The sequence below is a fragment of the Rhamphochromis sp. 'chilingali' genome (genome assembly GCF_963969265.1).
Source record: "Rhamphochromis sp. 'chilingali' genome assembly, chromosome: 21".
NCBI classification, from domain to species: domain Eukaryota; kingdom Metazoa; phylum Chordata; class Actinopteri; order Cichliformes; family Cichlidae; genus Rhamphochromis; species Rhamphochromis sp. 'chilingali'.
The window spans coordinates 5,522,634-5,540,556 of NC_137949.1; the positions used below are offsets into that span (position 1 = coordinate 5,522,634).

Consider the following 17,923-nt stretch of genomic DNA (forward strand, 5'->3'; position numbering starts at 1 on the left):
TTTGTTACCACAGAACCAAAACCATGAAATCAAACACAGTTTGGGGTGAAAAAGGTCATCATAGCTGTTAGTTAGAATTCTCTGTAGGCTTATCAATACAGAACTATTATGTAGGCGTCTTTGAGGAGGCTCTGTAAGTACAAAGCTCATTAATGTCAGCAAACAGACCTTTTTATCTCTTTATGAATCCATTCAAATTTTTATAATGTTGATCTTATCCAACTTTAATGGTGTGGTTGGAATCAGCTAGTACTTTCACCTTCTCAGTTATGAACACTTAAAATATATTTTTAATGTTAAGATTTTAATATTTGAGCCGTTTAATCAATGTTCCAACCGTCTCGGTCAATAAAATGAAAAGATATTTCAGTCTAATTTTTGAATACATGTTTTTAATTCTCAATTATTAAAACACTGGGCTTCAGCTAAAACTAAAGTATTAATGGAGGTGCTTTGTATCATGTCTTTTTATAATTTAGCATGAAAGTAGATACATGGCAGCAGATAAATAAACAAAGTAATTAAAATAACTACATCTGTTTTCCAGAAAACACAAATATATGGCAGTATGGTATATTATCACAGAGTATACTTCTATTATTTATCAAACTTTTATAGATGCAGCTTTAATACAAAACACTTGAATTTCTCTCTCTCTTTCTCTCCCTCTCTCATTGTAATCAGCAGCCCTTACAGCCAATCTGCTGGCCATAAAACTGTCTGCAGCCTGATGATGTACAGCTCACAGAATTACCTTATCTGCCTCTGATTTACTGTGCCTCACAGGTAGAGAGACAAAAACAGCCTCCACACCTCTGTCACATCCATCCATCCATCCCTTCACCCCCCCCCCCCCCCCATCCCCTTGTACATCCTGCATTCCCCCTTTTCCACTCTTCAACCTTGCTTTTATCAGTCTTCTATCAATTCCTCCTGCCTTCCTCTCATCTTTTGTTCTTCATTACTTCATTTGTGTCGCTCTGTACCGCCATCATTCTCCTCTCGTTTTTTTCCACTAGTAAACCTTATTCTATCCATCTCTTCTCCCCCCTTCTCACCGTCTGTTTTCACCTGTCTTTTTCTAATCCTAAGTGCTTCATCTCTTAATTGGGTGAACCCGGTTCTTACCATTCTGTCCACCTTTCACTTCTTCTGCTTTCAATGCTAAACGTCAAACTATCCCTCTATGCATTTATTTGAGCTTTTTTAGTCTTTTTAATGTCAGTTCCTCTATCCCTTCATTGCCCCATCTTTCTTCTCGTTTCTCTACCGCAGACCTATTTTTCTTTCATGTCTTCCTTTACTATTTTCCATTTTTCACATCCTCCCTTGTCTTCTTAACCGTTCTCTCCTTCCTCCCTTTCTCTAACTATTTTTTTTTTACTCAGTCGCCCCCACACAATTTCTTCGGCCCGTTTTCATTCCATCACCTCTGTATTTTAGTCCAATCCCTTTCTATCTATCCCCCCTCATGCTCTCATCTTGTCCCAATCATCTTAACATTTATCTTGCTGTTTTTCCCCCCACACATCCTTTTCTAATCTGTCCTTCCATTCATCCTGCTTTTCTTTTTCTTCCTTTCAACATTGCATTCCTCCTTCCCTCCTTCTGCTTCTCACATTGCTACTTCTCTTTTGTTTTTCTTGCCATCCACTATTCTGTTCATCACTTTTATTCCCGCTCTCTTTGGCCTCCTTTTCATTGTAAAAGCAAAGAAAACAGCTCTGCCTGCCCTGCTGCTCGGCTCTTCGCCAAGAAAAAGAAAAATCTTTTTGCAGGTACCCGTCACAAATGACGTACACAAACACAATTTCTAAAATAGTATTAAATGGTGCAAAAGACACACACACTCACATAAATTCGGCATCAGACGCTCTGACAGTAATTACAGCCTACAGTGGTCCTTGTTGTCTTTTATTTAAGAACAAGATGGAGTATCTTTGATCAGAAACTGAGACAGAGTGTGTGTGTGTGTGTGTGTGTGCTCTTGCACAAAAGTGTGTCTGCCTTGATGTATGAATACAAATGACTGAAATGATATCAAAATGTGGTTTTGATTGTGGATTTGAGAGGAGAAATGGGGAGGGGGTAATTAAGTCACCAGGAGGCCAGTATCTATTTGTGTGTGTGTGTGTGTGTGTGTGTGTGTGTGTGTGTGTGTGTGTGTGTGTGTGTGTGTGTGTGTGTGTGTGTGTGTGTGTGTGTGTGTGTGTGTGTGTGTGAGAGATTTTGTAAAACACAGAGAAAGAGAGAGAGAGAAATAGAGCTAGAGAGTCCGTCTGTTCATGAGTGTTTGTGTTTTTGTGTCTGTTTTGCGTGTATCTGCAATAGATGCGTCAATTTATATTCATGTGTAAGTTTACGTGTCCACGAAACATGTGTTTGTGTGTCTGTGTGTGCGCGAGTGGAGTGTGGGTGTTTGAAAACGTGTCTGGTTTTTCATCAGAGCAGAATTCCTCTGCCAACGTTCCTTAATGAAAAATAAATAGCGTCCACTGTTTCAGAGCATCTTTTCAATCAGCTGGAAAATACCCAAAGCAGTAGGAGACAGGAGGTTTTTACGTCTCAACTGCTCAGTAGAGATCACATCACCATCCAATTTTACTCAAAGAAAAAAACATTTCAGGGCTCTTAGTTTGGGGGAAAAATGTGTTTCTGTCTGGTCTTCATTCGTTTTTCCATCAACAAAGTTTTACAAATTAATAGAAACTATTAAGAATGATACCTTCGTATTCAAAAAACATGACAATGAATAATCTGGACTCACAGTAAGTGTCTCATTCACTCACCTGAACATTCGTAAGAGCTACTTCCTAATTCTGTTATGCGGGTCTTTCTGTGCCTGACCGAGGAGGGCCTTGGTTTCCCAATCTCTGCTAAAATACACCGTCAGTTAATTCTGTTGCATATGTACATGAGGCTCAAACTCCTGGTTCCTAGTTTTAAATGCTTCCTCCGCACTGGCCTCCACCTTTTCTCTGCAAGTCAGGCTTCTTTGTGTTCATAACGTTGTCCTTGCATTTACTTACGCTTGCTGAAAAGATTTTTCCACAGTTATTTCTACAAACAGATGAATAAAGCCCCGGATTACTCCTTATTACGAGTATGCAAAGTCACTGATGTAATTAATGCTCCTCATGTCAATCTGGATGAATGGATCAACCTTATTTTTTTCTAAAGAAATAAACTTTTACATTAAAGAAAACGCACACATGTATGGTGAAAGAATTCACCTCCCACCACTAAGAGAAAGCTGGAGGTGAAAATCCCAAACTTCTTCTTCTTCTTTTTTTTAATTTTCCACCAACCAGAGTCGAGCTGAAGGAAGCAAACTCATTTCTCCGCTCTCCAGGCGTTGGCTCGTTAACCAACTGCTCTGCCCAACGCTGCCACCGCTTTTCCTTCAACTTTCATCAAACTCAACTACTTCCTCTAATAATCAGCACCGCCATATCCGTGTTTAACAAGGTAATATGACACAAACCATCTGTAGCTTCAAAAAAAAAAGGAAAAAAAATAACACCCACTTTACATATTCACTTTTACCATCCCCATAATTAAATATTTGAGAAATATCAGGAATGGAAAATTAAAACAGAAAAAGCCCTGTGCCACCACTATCAATTTATTCCCTCTCTCAGAGTGCATTAGAAACGTCAGATTGCCGTTGGCAAAGACACAGAAAGAGCTTGGTGTTTTTTTAAACTCACTTTATAAATTACATTTTGGAGTGCTTTGGCATGCTAATACCTGCTGTCACAGAGAGCAGACAGCGTTAATTATTTCTTATTGGGATCGGCGGCGATTATTTGCATATTTCATTTAGCTGTTATAGACGTTGCAGGTGGGAGGGAGGAGAGCAGGGGCGTGTGAGACACTTTTTACTTTGTGTCTCAACAACTTTTGGATTAAAAAAGAAAAAAACGGTGGATTCACTGACCGTATGTGTTTGGAGGAGCATTAATTTAGGCTGATTTCAGTCATTTCCATGAGCTGCGGCAGATTATTGGTGATAATTAACAAAATTAGCTTTCAATATCACGCAGGCTTTGATGCAAAAAGGTCAGAAAACAGTTTTAAGAACTTCAGCGTGTTCAACTTTATTTGACTAAAGCATCAATTATAACGTCATTTATACTCAATTGGCTTCACGAGTGGCTCTATGTGAGGACGACAGCAGGGGAAAGTCAAAGTTTCTAAGAGTTTAAGAACCGGAAAACAGATGTGTGATTTATACAAAACATCATCATGAATTCATCGTGAATACATACGCACTTAATGAGGGATTACAAAACCGGAAAAGGTCCATAGCACGTTGTATCAACGCGAACAGAAAGTTTCGCTCTAGACAAGGATCAGCTTTAACTTATACATGAAGGTCAAAACATCAGGAAATGTTTTAAATGTAACTAATTAAAGTTCACAATAACGTTTTTCAGTTTTTATTTTTAAATTTAGAAGGGTATTTGTTGTCTTATATGTTGCGAAATTTAAGTTGCTGTATTTAGAGTAGGTATGCTTTCCTTTAGTAATACTTTTGTTGTCTGGTATAATTCTGTGATATCTATCCTCAACCCTATAAAGCATCCCTCCATCTATTTTATTCTTATCCAGTTCAGGGTCACGGGGGGCTGGAGCCTGCCCCAGTGACAGCTGGGGCAGATGGATAATGACCCAAAGCATAATGCAACCCAAAAGTGTAACAAGGAAAAAAATGGGATCATCTTCAATGACCAATCAGTCACATGATTTCAACCCCAAAGAGCATGTTTTTGGCTACTGAAAGAAAGACCCACAAACAAGTGGAGCAACTCAAGGTGGCTTCAGTGAGAGTTTAGCAACTCAAGGGAGGAAACACAACATGTTGTGATGTCCATGATTTGTAAGCATTAAATATTTAAATTTACGTTAGCCCTTCCAGTCAATTATGAACCTCTGAAAATAGGAGAGTGTGTATAAACATGGCTGCAATTTTTAAACAGTTCATGCTATTTTTTGGGAAAACCCATTGAATTAAAGCTGAAAGCCTGCACTTCAGTCACATTTCGATTGTTTGGTTTACAGTCCTCTGTGGACGTGTACAGAGGTGAATCTACAAAAAATGTGTCAGTGTCTCGAACATTATGGAGGACACTGTATCCCTAATCCAGCACATTTTCATCTTTTTATTCATTTTTAACAACCTACAGTGTTGTTGGTGTGAAACTTGCTTGCTGTGTAACATGAAAACCCTCCAGGTTTAAGCGCCAAGTTTTATCGCTTTCAAATGACCTGGAAATGCAGCTTTGCAGATCTTCAACCAGGGATTAACACCAACACTGAGATTTTTTTTTAACACAAACTATCTTGATATAGTGTCACTGAGTGGTTAAACTAACTCCCAAACTTCCTAACTTTAATCTTAATTTATGTAAAGTGCTGTGTGGTGGAGCTCCGGGAGCGGGACAAGCTGTCTGATTGGCTATATCAGGTATCAGGCAGGAGTCCAACACTCGGTAATTTGATTTAAAAAGCTCGTAATAACCTGAGGTCAATATTTAAATCACTCAGAGGGGGAGATGAGCCACTCTGCATGTTCAGGACGCTTCAGTCTCCATGCTCAGAGTCAACCAAACCTGGATCTCTATCACCTCCACTCCTCCAACACCTCCTCCACTGCCCGCGATCTTTTCTTCTGCTTCTTCTTATCCTTACTTTAGCCCCCTTTCCTCTCCATGTGACTTCTTCACTCCTCAGTTTCAAAAATACTCTGCAGTGTTCAATGCCCTGATTTCAGAAATAACTTAAACAAAAGGAGTTCCATTTCTCTGTTTCAGCTCCTCCTGCTTTTCTTGCATTTGCTAAAACGACTAAATTATAGCTAAATTTTGAATCCTGGTATTTATAGGAATTTGAGCTCTGCAATAAATTACCATTTCTCATTTCAGGTGGAGCTCTGCTCTCGAGCATATCACTGCTTGACATCCGTGACAATCTTCACCCATTCGTTTTTCACTTGCTTTGACTCATGTTACATATGGACATGTTGAACTGAGGCCTTTTATCCTTCAGATCCATTTTTATGGTAACAAATTTGTGCTTGGTAAAGTCATTTTATGTTGTAAGGTGTGTTACAAACGACAGAGTTGGAAATAGTGGATGCTAAATCTCTACTGAATATTTCACCTCTTCAAAGTCAGAGTTTGGTTGGGTTTTTTTTCCCGTCTTTCATCTGCTACCCGTCTGTAAGGCAACAGACTGACTCTTCATCTGACCCCACCTTGTTTCATTCTTCTTTCACTACCTACTCGCTGTATTCCCCTCCCCCCTTCTCTCACTCTCTCCCTTCCTCTCCTCCCCCCGTCCTTCTCTGTGTGGTCTGTAGGGTGAAATGGAGGCCTGGGGCCAACAAGCTGTCTCCACCAGCCACACTGATAAGACACACACACACATACATACACATTCAGAGTCACCATACAAGTGCCAACAGTCACAATCACAAATGTACAAGTGCTTTACACACACACACACACACACACACACACACACACGTTTTTTTACACAGCTCATACTCTGTGAGGAGCCACCTACAGAGGCCACTTAGCAGTTTTACCTGTAAATTTCTCACTCTTACACACACAAACTTTCATACACATTTATACACTATACTTGTGTTTAAAACTGAAACATGAGAAAAAAAATTGTGTTCTTGGGGAAAGGGGGGGGGGGGGGGGGGGGGGGGGGGACAGGTGGATAGCCAGGTGTCAGGTTCAGCTCTCTAATAGGATTTGTTTCCCCTCATGTCCAAAGGGACTAGCCTTTGGACATGAGGGGTTGGTCTAATGTCAACAAATCAACTTCCTTACAACGCACCATCCATGACACACCTCAAACTCACACCAACCCCTCCGAACCCCTCGGTGGAAATTGGCATGTTCCTGACACGTGAAAGATGAATTTGATGTATATGCAGCATTTGAGCAAAGTGTATATTTCAAGCATGCACCTGGAGCAGATGAAACATATGGGAAAATACGTATTTAAGACAAATTTTTATTCAAATTAATTTTAAGTCTGAACCTCTAGGGTTAGGGTTAGTAGGCTGTTAGATGTATGGCTGTTTCACACAGTTAGGCGCTGACCTGCTTTAAGCAATGTAATATTTATTGATCTAACAGCCAGTGTACTGTTTATTATACCTCTTTTTGCATATATCTAAGTCACTGCATGTATCTTATACAGTTGACTTTGTGTGTCAAAAGAACGTCGCGGATCAATGCCAGTGTTTTTGTAGTGGTTCACAAGCTCTTCGCTGCCCTACAAATGGGAGAGTGCTGTTTTTATTCCTTGGGGTGTACTTAGTGTGCAACAGTAACAGGATTGATGGAACATTTCAAACATTCACCAGGATCAAAGTTTTTCACAGCAGAACACTGCATTATACTGAGATGGTTAATGTTAGTCACTATGTGGTGCTTTTAGGATTGTGGTAAACTGATGGTTATGTAACCCATTAGAGTTAGTGTAACTAAATATCCTCACCTGTTTTATTTCATTATATATTCCATTTACTTTTGGATTTCTGTGAATTTCTATAAAGAGCGACATAAATCTTCATTTATTCCATTAAAATTAATTAAACAGATTAATGTTATAATGTTTTGTTTTTGAGAAATTTCCTTTCAAACTTTAGATTTACTGAGAGAAAGTTCCTCCATCTTCCACTCCATCATGTTCATACTTTGTTCTTGTCAAATATCCCCCCACATTTGTAATACGCTGTCTAAACATGGTGGCAGTTTTATAATATTTGAGTGATGAAACTCCAGAGAAAAAGATCCAGATTCAGCAGCTGTCACCGAAAACATCCATTCACCTTTTCAACACGCGCACGTTTGTGTGTCTGTGTAAGTGTGTGTGTTAGCAGACTCGGTACAATCCCCTGTAATGTGACAGACAAATCCTGCTAAGCTGTTAAATATTACACTGCTTTCACACTTGTATTAAACACCTTTCTATGTCTGTCATGCGTGCGCGCTCTCTTTTTCCATGTTCACCCACCCCTGCCAAAACACACACGCAACCCTTGCCTTCATCTTCAATATGCAACAAAACACTCTTCGCACATGTACAACAAATCTTTAAAATGCAGCGACACACTGACAAAGTCACATAACGCAATACTGTCATATGACACACACAACCGTTTCGCTGCGCGGTGTCTCTGCTTGTGTGTGTGTGTGTGAGTCCTAATCCCCGGTGTTGGCCGTCCTGTCGCGGCGTTATATTTGCTGGTATCAGTGTATCTTCCACTTGCTGCCTAATCCAACCACCCCGGCTCTGATATTTCCTGACATTTATATGAATCACCCCTCTCTAGATGAACGGACAGAGAGAGGGAGGCGAGGGAAGGGACAGAGCTGGATGATGAAGGCAAAGATGGAGCTTGAGTGAAAGAACGGTACAAGGAAAGACATCATGAGTCAAAGAAGGTTGTGTCAATGTAAAGGTCTGCAGGGATTTAAACTGAGAGGAAATCAGAGGAGAGACAGATATCGAGACTTATGGATGGAAGGACAGACGGACAATGGAATGGTAAGGGATAATGAAGGGATGGAAAATTGGGGGGAAAGTCATTATTTTCTATCTTTCATTGATGAAAAGAAAGAGCATGAAAGTCAAAAGCAGAATAAATAAAAATCGCACCACGGAAAGACAAAAAAGTCTTCAACCTTGTCAGCGACATATGTTTCCATCAATAACAACAAGCTCTTATGAGCACCAAGAGACACACACACATGCGCTATTAGTCTTCGGAGGCTTGTTAAGGCTCAGCCTAATTTTATGACCTCACACCACACCTGTAGTTGCTACGGCGACCATATCAGCTAAGAATTAATAGAGGGGGAGCGAACAAGGACAAAATGCTCTGAGTCAGAAATTGAAATTTGACAGAATGAACGACGCTAAAGCAAAAATATAAACCTTCAAGTTTCCAAAAGTGCAATGCAACTTATATCAGCTGCCTAAGAAGCAAGTCAGTCTTAAGTGATCAAGCTTACTTGAGAAAAATGGTAAAGCTGCCATGAATCTGACTTTTTTTTTTTTTTATTTCAACAGAGCATGGTAAACATGGTGAAATCTTTCTGTTTGTGTTTTGATTACATGGCAGAGATCATAGCTGAGTTTTTCAGCATTTAGTCGATTATTTTTTGAACTTACAACTAAAAATGAAATGGCACCAAAGCCACTTTAATATTTGCCACAAAAAGGCAAACTGTGTTCATATGAAATGCTCCTATGTTAATATAAATGGTTGAATGCTAATAATATAAGTTCAGCACTGGAAAGCACCAGCATTTGTACACTGGAAACAAAACCAGTTACCTTTTGTTAATGCACTGCTCATTGACTTGGTTGTATCCTATATAGCCACTATGAAGTCCTAATCACACAGTATTGTACATAATGTATAATAGCGCATTATACATGCATTTGATGGGGTCACTTGTCACTCTGTACCCTTTACCACAATTTGTCAACATGCAATGTTAATTCTGTGAAGGGGGATATTTTAACCCACGTTTGGTGCTTAAACCTCATGAAATACCAAATAAGAAATTAAAACTAAGCAGCACAGTGAAAACAAAGTGACACCAAGTGCAAAACCAAAGCTCACACATCCAGGGAATAAGAACAGAGGGGTATTTCACCCTCAAATTATGTTACAGGTTATTTTTACGTTTAAGTTGTTGGCTCATGACCAGATTTCTATATTTCTTCTTTTAGAAAAACTGTTACAAAAAGTTAAGGAATATTATGAGTGCTGTCACTATTTGCTGCAGATGATAATGCATTTAGATAAATGTGTCTAATTATATGACATATCCAGCTGCAGAGGCACCAGCAGCCCACAGAGAAGCAGTCACAGTCACTAAATTGCATGCTAACCATCTCGAGCCGGGTGTGAAATATGTCATTTGCCTCTGCTCTTAATTGCACTAAAAATGAAGATTAAGAGGATGAATTATTGATACAAGTTGGTATTTAATCTTTTGTAATGAATAGTGAATCCGCTGGTTATAAATATTGTACAAGGCTTCATAATTTGATAAATTTATTCCAATTTGCCCTTTATTTTGCCCTTTAGTCAAGGTTACGTTCATTTAAACTCCCTCTCTCTCTCTCTCTCTCACACACACACACACACACACACACACACACACACACACACACACACACACACACACACACATATGTAGACACTAATAAATACTCATGGCCACTACTGCTCTGAAAACATGCACAACAAATGAACTGCAGTGCATCTACCTACCCTCTGCCCTTGGTCATTGTATCATTCTTTTTTACCAAGGCCCATAAACACAGATGCATGCAAGCATGTAAACAAAATGCCCTTGGTTGACCTTGTTCCCTCAAAACACACACACACACATGCACATGTGTGTGTAGCAGTAATTAGGCCATGCATCTGATTGTCATTAAAGAGCACTGGCAGATAATGAACACACAGTAAAGCTAGATTATTTCTTATTTCCTGCACATTATCAAGCTGTCTGATGGTGCTGAATTCATGTGACTTGTGATAATAAAAAAAAAAGTGAAATGTTACCAATTATCCATAACATTAAATGCACTGAGCAAGCTACTGAATCCCTCTGCGCTCACATTGCTGTGCTTCCTGATCACAGGTATATACAGCATAACATTAAAAATATGTGGTCATTAACTTTGAGATCTACTTGTAGCTAACTTTGGAGATATCTACTCTACTACAATGTGACTTTTAAACATTCCCGAAAGCCGGTCAACAAGAACAGCAACACACTGGAACGCACCGGAAAGAGCTCAGGTGCTGTTTGCTCAGAACTGAACATGTTTGATAGATCTCATAGCTTTGAGGAAAGTATCTGCTGAATGCACTACACAAACTCATCAATCTTGCAAGAATCATCGTTTTCCTTTTAGGTATCACCAGATATGAGGCTTGCTACTGAGTTATTTTGAGGACCAACAGACAAAACTCTGTCTCTAACGTCTTAAGATATTACCTGGAGCTGTCTACATACTTTATATGAGATTTACCTAACAGGGCTAAAAAATACATCTGTATACCATGAAAATACTGGTTGAAATTCTGCTGTTAATGAACTTATTAATTTGATGAGGTCTTGATGATTCCATAAAATTGACTTCATTATTTTAACGAGTCTTCATTCGTGTTTGACTTGGGAAGAATTCACTGTTTTCGCTGTTAACTTGACCCTAGTCTAGACTTGAGTTGAATGTTCTGAGAATAAACTTAGGCCTGGCTTCAATGAACTGCAACTTAGTCAAAAAACTTGTAAACTGGACTCCTCCTGAATAAGAAGGGGTTTGAATCATTTTAAACTCAACTCCAACTTGCATTGAATAACTTTGTTCTTGACCTGGGCTCAGGTCCAGGTTTCATCCTTTGTACCAGTAGATAAGGTTCACTTTAAACTTGGCTTTTACTTGCCTTCAAATGCTCGCCACATGATTTAAGCTTGTCTCCCCCCCCCCCCCCCCCCCCCCCCCCCAAAAAAAATAAATCGTGAAATATAATTCATTTTAAGTAGAAGTCACTAGCTGCTGTTTCTTTAGCTTTTAGTTAATTTAATTAATGTTTGTTCCCACTTTGTCTTTTAGGCCCCCCTTTGTTGAGATTGAGTCTGGTTTTGCTTCAGCTTGTTTGTCAGTTTGCCATTTTACCTTCATTTGTGTTTGTAACAAATGTTCTTGTTAGCTCTCTCTCAGGACTCTCATTGGACTTTTTAGTAATCATTTTTCATATTTTATGCAAAATCCACTTTCTATTTCTTGTGTCTTTCTTTCAACATTATTGAGGCTTAAGTTATAATTTTAATGATATTAAGTGACAAATAATATACATTTCTTATTATTATAGCAATCCATACTGTGAATGCAATTCCAGTGTATTTATATATTTATATTAATTAGAATTTATGTGTGCCTGGTTGATTTGCCTGTATATTTTTAGAGCAAAAAAACAAGCCCCTAGCATTAGTCAGCTAATGCTAGGGGCTTGTTTTTTTGCAAAGGTAGCACTCCACTCTGTTGCTAAATATGATGAAATCCTTAAAAAAAACCCAAAGAATGACATCACTCTGGCAACTTTTATCTTTTATATATAGTGTATGGTTTCACCCAATCCAAAGCACATACACCTCTCTATGTAGCTGCTCATTTTAGCACATGACTATAGGTTCTACACTGGCACAAATGTTGTTTTGTGGGCGGACAGTCGACCAGAAAGAGTTAAAAGCACCACTGGTTACAACACTGGAAGTCAGATTGTCTCCTACAGATGGAGGATCTTGCAGGATTTGTACATCGGTTAGTTTGGGTTCATTGTTCACCTGCCCAGAACAGACACACACTGAATAATTTAAAATATCACAGAAGTATGGGAAACCTGTGATGCTGACATGCCTTGTGTGTGTTTGTGCTCTGAAGCAGCGAACAGTAATAATTCAGTGGGTTCACACCTTAGTTTGTTGTTTGGGGGTTTTACGGATCAAAGCATTAAGTGCAGAGAGAGATTCACACAGATAATGAATGGACTGTTAATGTGCTGTGGCCAAGCAGCTAATGGACACACACACACACACATACACAGGAAAACACTGATACGCATACATACAAAATTACACTTTCACTATAAGATGTACACAAAACACGCACGCACACAGAGGTGGTAGCTGGCTAATGGCTGTCACTGTTGACTGATCACAGTGATCAGCCTGCTGCAGCTCTAATTGCAACTAAACAATCTGAAAACAACCAGAGTCAGGTTTGCAGGAGAAGAAGGAGGGGAGCAGGAGAAAGAGAAGGAGAGAGAAATACGGAAGAGAAATACAGAAAATAAAACAAGATGAAAGTGATTCAGTGAGAATGAGGAAAGAATGAAAATGGATCAAAGGAAGGGAAATGAAAGCCCAACAGGTTGGAAAGAGGGAAGAAGGGAAGGACCTGTTTACAAAAGGATATATCCAGAGCAGAAATAAGTAATAAACTTAATCAAGGAAAAAATTTTTAGAAACACAGCAAGAAAATGGGATAAAACAGCTGAAGGTAGACGCGTACAGGAGGGAAGAAAAACAAGGAAAAAATGTGATAAAGGTAGAAGAAAGTTAAAGTCTGAGCAGATGGACAAGAATGAAGGTACTAAAGGTCAGATAAAGAGTTTGAAGTGTAAAATATATATGAAAAGTTTTCAGTATTCTATTTTGACAAGATACTGATGTAGGCTTCAGGCAGCTTTTTTTGCACAGTTAAGATCCAAATTTTGGGACTGCCAGGAAATAAAAATGAAATTTATACACTGAGCAACTGAGTCCAACTGTGTGTGTCTGTGTGTGTGAGAGAGAGAGACAGTAAGACAGAGGGATAATAGGGATCAACCAGGGAGGAAATGGAGGGATATGAATCAAGGAATAAAAAACAAACAATAAGCAGATGAGCAGAATAACCGAAAGCTTCGAAGCTAAACAGAAAATAAAAACCACCGCTGCTATTTTTACCTTGAGGCCGTCTGCTGGGCAAGAAGGCAGCCAATTGGCTGACGGGTCCCCTGGGGCTGTGAAGGGCTTGTGTAACTGGTTGGTATAGAGGAGGCGGGCCTGGATGCAGCGGAGGGCGCGGAGCATCCAGCTATGCTGGCGCCGGATCTGCCGCTGGAGCTGATCCCATTGGCTGGAAACCATATGGAGGATATCCTTCAGACCTGGAGGGTGACAGACATAGGGATAAAATTGAAAAAATGAGAGAGAGCCATGGATAACACAGAGAAAGACAAACAGGGAGAGGATAATAATGAAAGAGAGAAAGAGAGACTTGGGATAGTTACGGTGAGAAAAATGATACCCATAATTCCATTCCTCTATCTGACTAAAGAAGAGCTTTTCTAAGACCACAATATCTTTTAAAAAACTTTTAAATCCACATTATGTTAAGTGAATGTAACGTCATACTTTTATTTTCATCCTTAAAGGATAATTCCGGCTTATTTCGGCCTGGAGCGTTTTCCTTTTAATGTGGCTTTTGTGGCTCAGAAAATGACATTTTTTGAGTGCTGCAGGTATCTTGCAACAGCTGCTCTGATACGAATCTCTACAACAGAGTCGCAGAGTGCAAAGTGTGTACGATAATGGGAACTAAGCCAGGTTGAAATAAACGCTAATTATCCATTAAATCGATGGGTTACCTTTGAAACACCCCTACAAAACATAGGTCATTAGTGACTACATTCATTTACGCTTTTCAGAAAGTATAAGAACAAGGATAGTGGCAATGAAAGTGACGCAAAGGCAGGTTTTTATCGTTATTCAGACTTTACAAAGGTATACAAATTCTAATTCCTGGAAGTCATGAATATTTTCTAGTGTATATAGTGATAGATTTCACTTCCCTTGGGCTAAATCCCAGTTTCCACCCATAGGCCTGTTGGTATCCTTAATCTTTAAGCTTTTTTTCCTGTGTTGTAGGCTGCAGATAGGCTGCATGCTAACGAGGTGACAAATGGCATTAAAATCATGGGTTTTATTGTCTTGGCTGAATGATGATTCGAGTCTCTAATTTTGCTACAAACTAGAGGTCCCTCAGGAAAGTCTCCAGATATACGGTTGCATAATAACATCAAAAAGTGATGCAAATGACCAAACCATAATCAGTCAAATTTATCACTCATGTGCTCGTGGTGACTGTAGTCTGGTTATTCCACAGAGTGTACGCCACTCTGACACATTTCTGCTTCATGAAAAAGCTAAAAAGGTTTTGGAGCTTTTAGAAAGTGGAGCACCTTCCTCCATCTTCTCTGTCTTCCCTGGAAATCTGGCCCTGAATAACTGAGTTCTGCTGGGATGTTCATTAGAGATCAATTATCTCTGCACATTTTGATTTTCTAGAAATCTGATACATGAGTGGCAGAACAATCCCCATCATCGGACCATTTTCATCAAAACCTCTTCAGAAATCTGTAGTTCAAGTTGTTTAGTTTGTAATTATTCATCTTAGTAAGTCTGTTATGTTATCAAGTTGGTAAGCAACAAATATTCCCAAATCCCAACACACTATTACTGCTCAGATATTTGAAAACAACACAGCTTTCTCTCTTTCTCGGTTCTCTCTTTTCCATCTTTAGCTTCAAAAATTCTGAAAAAATACGCCGTTACTGTATACTCAATGTTTCTTTCCCCTGCCTGCTGTTCTTCTTTTCTTTTTCTCTTTCCTTCGTCTTTTCTCCCGACTCATCTCATTCTTTGTCTTTATCTCTCCCAGTCTCTCTTTCGGCTACATTCATATGAGGTCTCCTCTCTGAAGGTCGCTCTGTTAATCCAAATATTAATAATGAATGGAATAGGGTCGGGGCTCCATTATGGCCACCTGTGTGTGTGTGTTTCAATGTGTATCCTGTTATTGTGTGTGTGTGCATATTTGATATGTGAAAGAATATGAATACGTGCAAGAAAATACCAGAATGGTGGAAGGTGATGATGGTGAGCAGCGCTTTGCCTTCCTCCATTATGCTTTCCTTCAGAGCGGCGCGACTGTCCACGTTTAGCTTGAAACTCTAAAACACACATAGAGAAACAGATGCAGATCATCACCAGAATCCAGAGAGTTCATCAGACAAGATGAAAACAAACCTGCATTCTTTATAAAGTCCAGCAGGGCGGCGACTCCAGTGATTGTAAAAAGAAGTGTTTCATGTTTCTAATCCTCACTAGATATATCACCTCAGGTTTCTGCTGTGTTTGTAGTCTAAATTGCTAGCTTTAAGTATCAACTAATAGGGCATGATATTCATTTTACAATGTCTGATGCTATTTTGAGTAAAACAAACAACATAGGAGAGAATTTTGGGTGTGGCTACCTTGTGAGTGACGGTTACTACTGTGCAGTAAACTTCATTTTCTTATTAACATGGTTTAAAAACAACACTTGACTGTGAAAATCATTTTCTCTCTGAGAAGGGTAGCAGATTAACAAAGACAAGAAAAAAAAGCATAATTGTGGTAATGTAAGCAGGAAACACACAAAGAGAAGGGAGGATAAAAGAGAAGCAAAAAATAAGCTATGATATGGGTGGACAGAAGGATGGATGGACAGATGGATGGATGGAGGCACAGAGCTGCCTGAGGCGATGTTGGGAAACACTCCAGTCAGGTCTCTGAACACCATTATAGCCTTTTTTTGATCTGATGCGTATGTGTGTGTGTGTGTGTGCGTGTGTGTGGATATGTGCTGTTGTATTACTCATATTTTGTTACTCATAAATGTGTTTACACTGTTGCATTTTGGGAAGTTGCAACATTGACATGAGGTAAACCGTGAGATTTTTTGTATGAAATCTTGGTTTAATAATAGGACACCGTGAGGTACAGGCTAAGGTGATGGTTAGTTGTCCTTAGGAAGAGAATGCAAGTCAATGTCTTTTGAAGTGATAAAGACAAGCTTGTGTGTGTGTGTGTGTGTGTGTGTGTGTGTGTGTGTGTGTGTGTGTGTGTGTGTGTGTGTGTTTACATATGTTTGCGGGGACCAAAAATTGGAAGTTTACCATGTTTGTGGGGACCAACTGCCCTTATTGTCACGGCGGGGTGCGCCGATGTGTGTGGAAACAGGACCCAAAAGCAGATGACGATGAGGAGTAGTAAGGTTTAACAGAAAGGTGAGGTTTTATTTAAATGACGGCAGGGTTAAACCAGGAAACCAAAACAAACTGGCAAAACACTAAGAAACAAAACACTAAACTGGCAAAACACTAAGGGTACTAAGACCAAAAAACTATAACTATAACTGAGGTGGAAAATAACAGGCAAAGACTAAGACTAAAACTGTAACTCTGGTGAGATAAACAGACTAAGACTAACGTGGAATTAACAGACGAAAACTAGAACTATGGCTGAGGTAAACAGACGAACCGACAATGGCATGAAGAAAACAAAAGGCTTAAATACAGACATGAGGTGATCAGGGGAAGTGGGGACACATGGGGGAACAGCTGACAGACATAAACCTAATGACAGGACCAGGAGAGGAAAGCTAAATACAATGAACAAAGAACACATGACATTGTCAAAATAAAACAGGAAATACTAAAACTAAACATGACAACACAACTTAACAGACCTAATACGTGATGAATAAATACAAAACCCCAAAACATAGAAAACCCAGGAACAATAACTGCCTAAACTAAAGGCAGATAGGAAATAACACAAACTAAATCACATAACAAAATGAGACAAATACAAACATGAACTCAGAGCGCTGGGTCAGAGACCCAGCCTGTGACACTTATGGGGACAAAAACACGGTCCCCACGAGTTTGAAGGCATCTTTCAGAGTCAAAATGTGGTTTTAGTGTCAGGATTATTTCATTATGGTTATGGTAAGGTTATGGTAAGGTTAGGGTAAGGGTTAGGCATTCATTTTTGATGGTCAGGGTAAGCGGCTAGGGAAAGCATTATGTCAATTAGATGTCCCCACAAAGATATGAAAACACGGTGTGTGTGTGTGTGTGTGTGTGTGTGTGTGTGTGTGTGTGTGTGTGTGTGTGTGTGTGTGTGTGTGTGAGAGACAGCCTCAAGGTGCCGAGGCCTCACAATTTAACCACTCCTGACATCCTGCTGTGCTGCAGTGGGAAATGCTGCACGCACATACTCACACACACACACATACACACACACACACACACACACACACAGTGCTTTCGAGACACACACACCCGCGGTGTAAATGTTTGTATGTGTGTATTTGTGATGCAGTCCGATCAGCCTGATCTCAAGAGAAATTTGTACACTGCACATGCTGTGCAAAAATGAAAACACGATTTTCATGCAACATAAAAAATAACAGTAAGAAGTGTAGTGTGCATTAA

At 39.5% G+C, this 17,923-nt stretch overlaps 1 protein-coding gene across 2 annotated transcripts in view; it reads right to left on the bottom strand.

The window, feature by feature from the left end:
• The window catches only part of akap6 (A kinase (PRKA) anchor protein 6), a 227,414-nt gene that overhangs the window by 134,654 nt on the left and 74,837 nt on the right, over nucleotides 1–17,923 (bottom strand). For both annotated transcript variants that reach the window (XM_080870969.1, XM_080870970.1), the window contains exons 12-13: nucleotides 15,517–15,613; nucleotides 13,566–13,768 (exon numbers count right to left, since the gene is read on the bottom strand). In XM_080870969.1, the coding sequence (XP_080727095.1) occupies nucleotides 13,566–13,768; nucleotides 15,517–15,613 (300 nt within the window). The remainder of the gene's footprint in view (nucleotides 1–13,565; nucleotides 13,769–15,516; nucleotides 15,614–17,923) is intronic.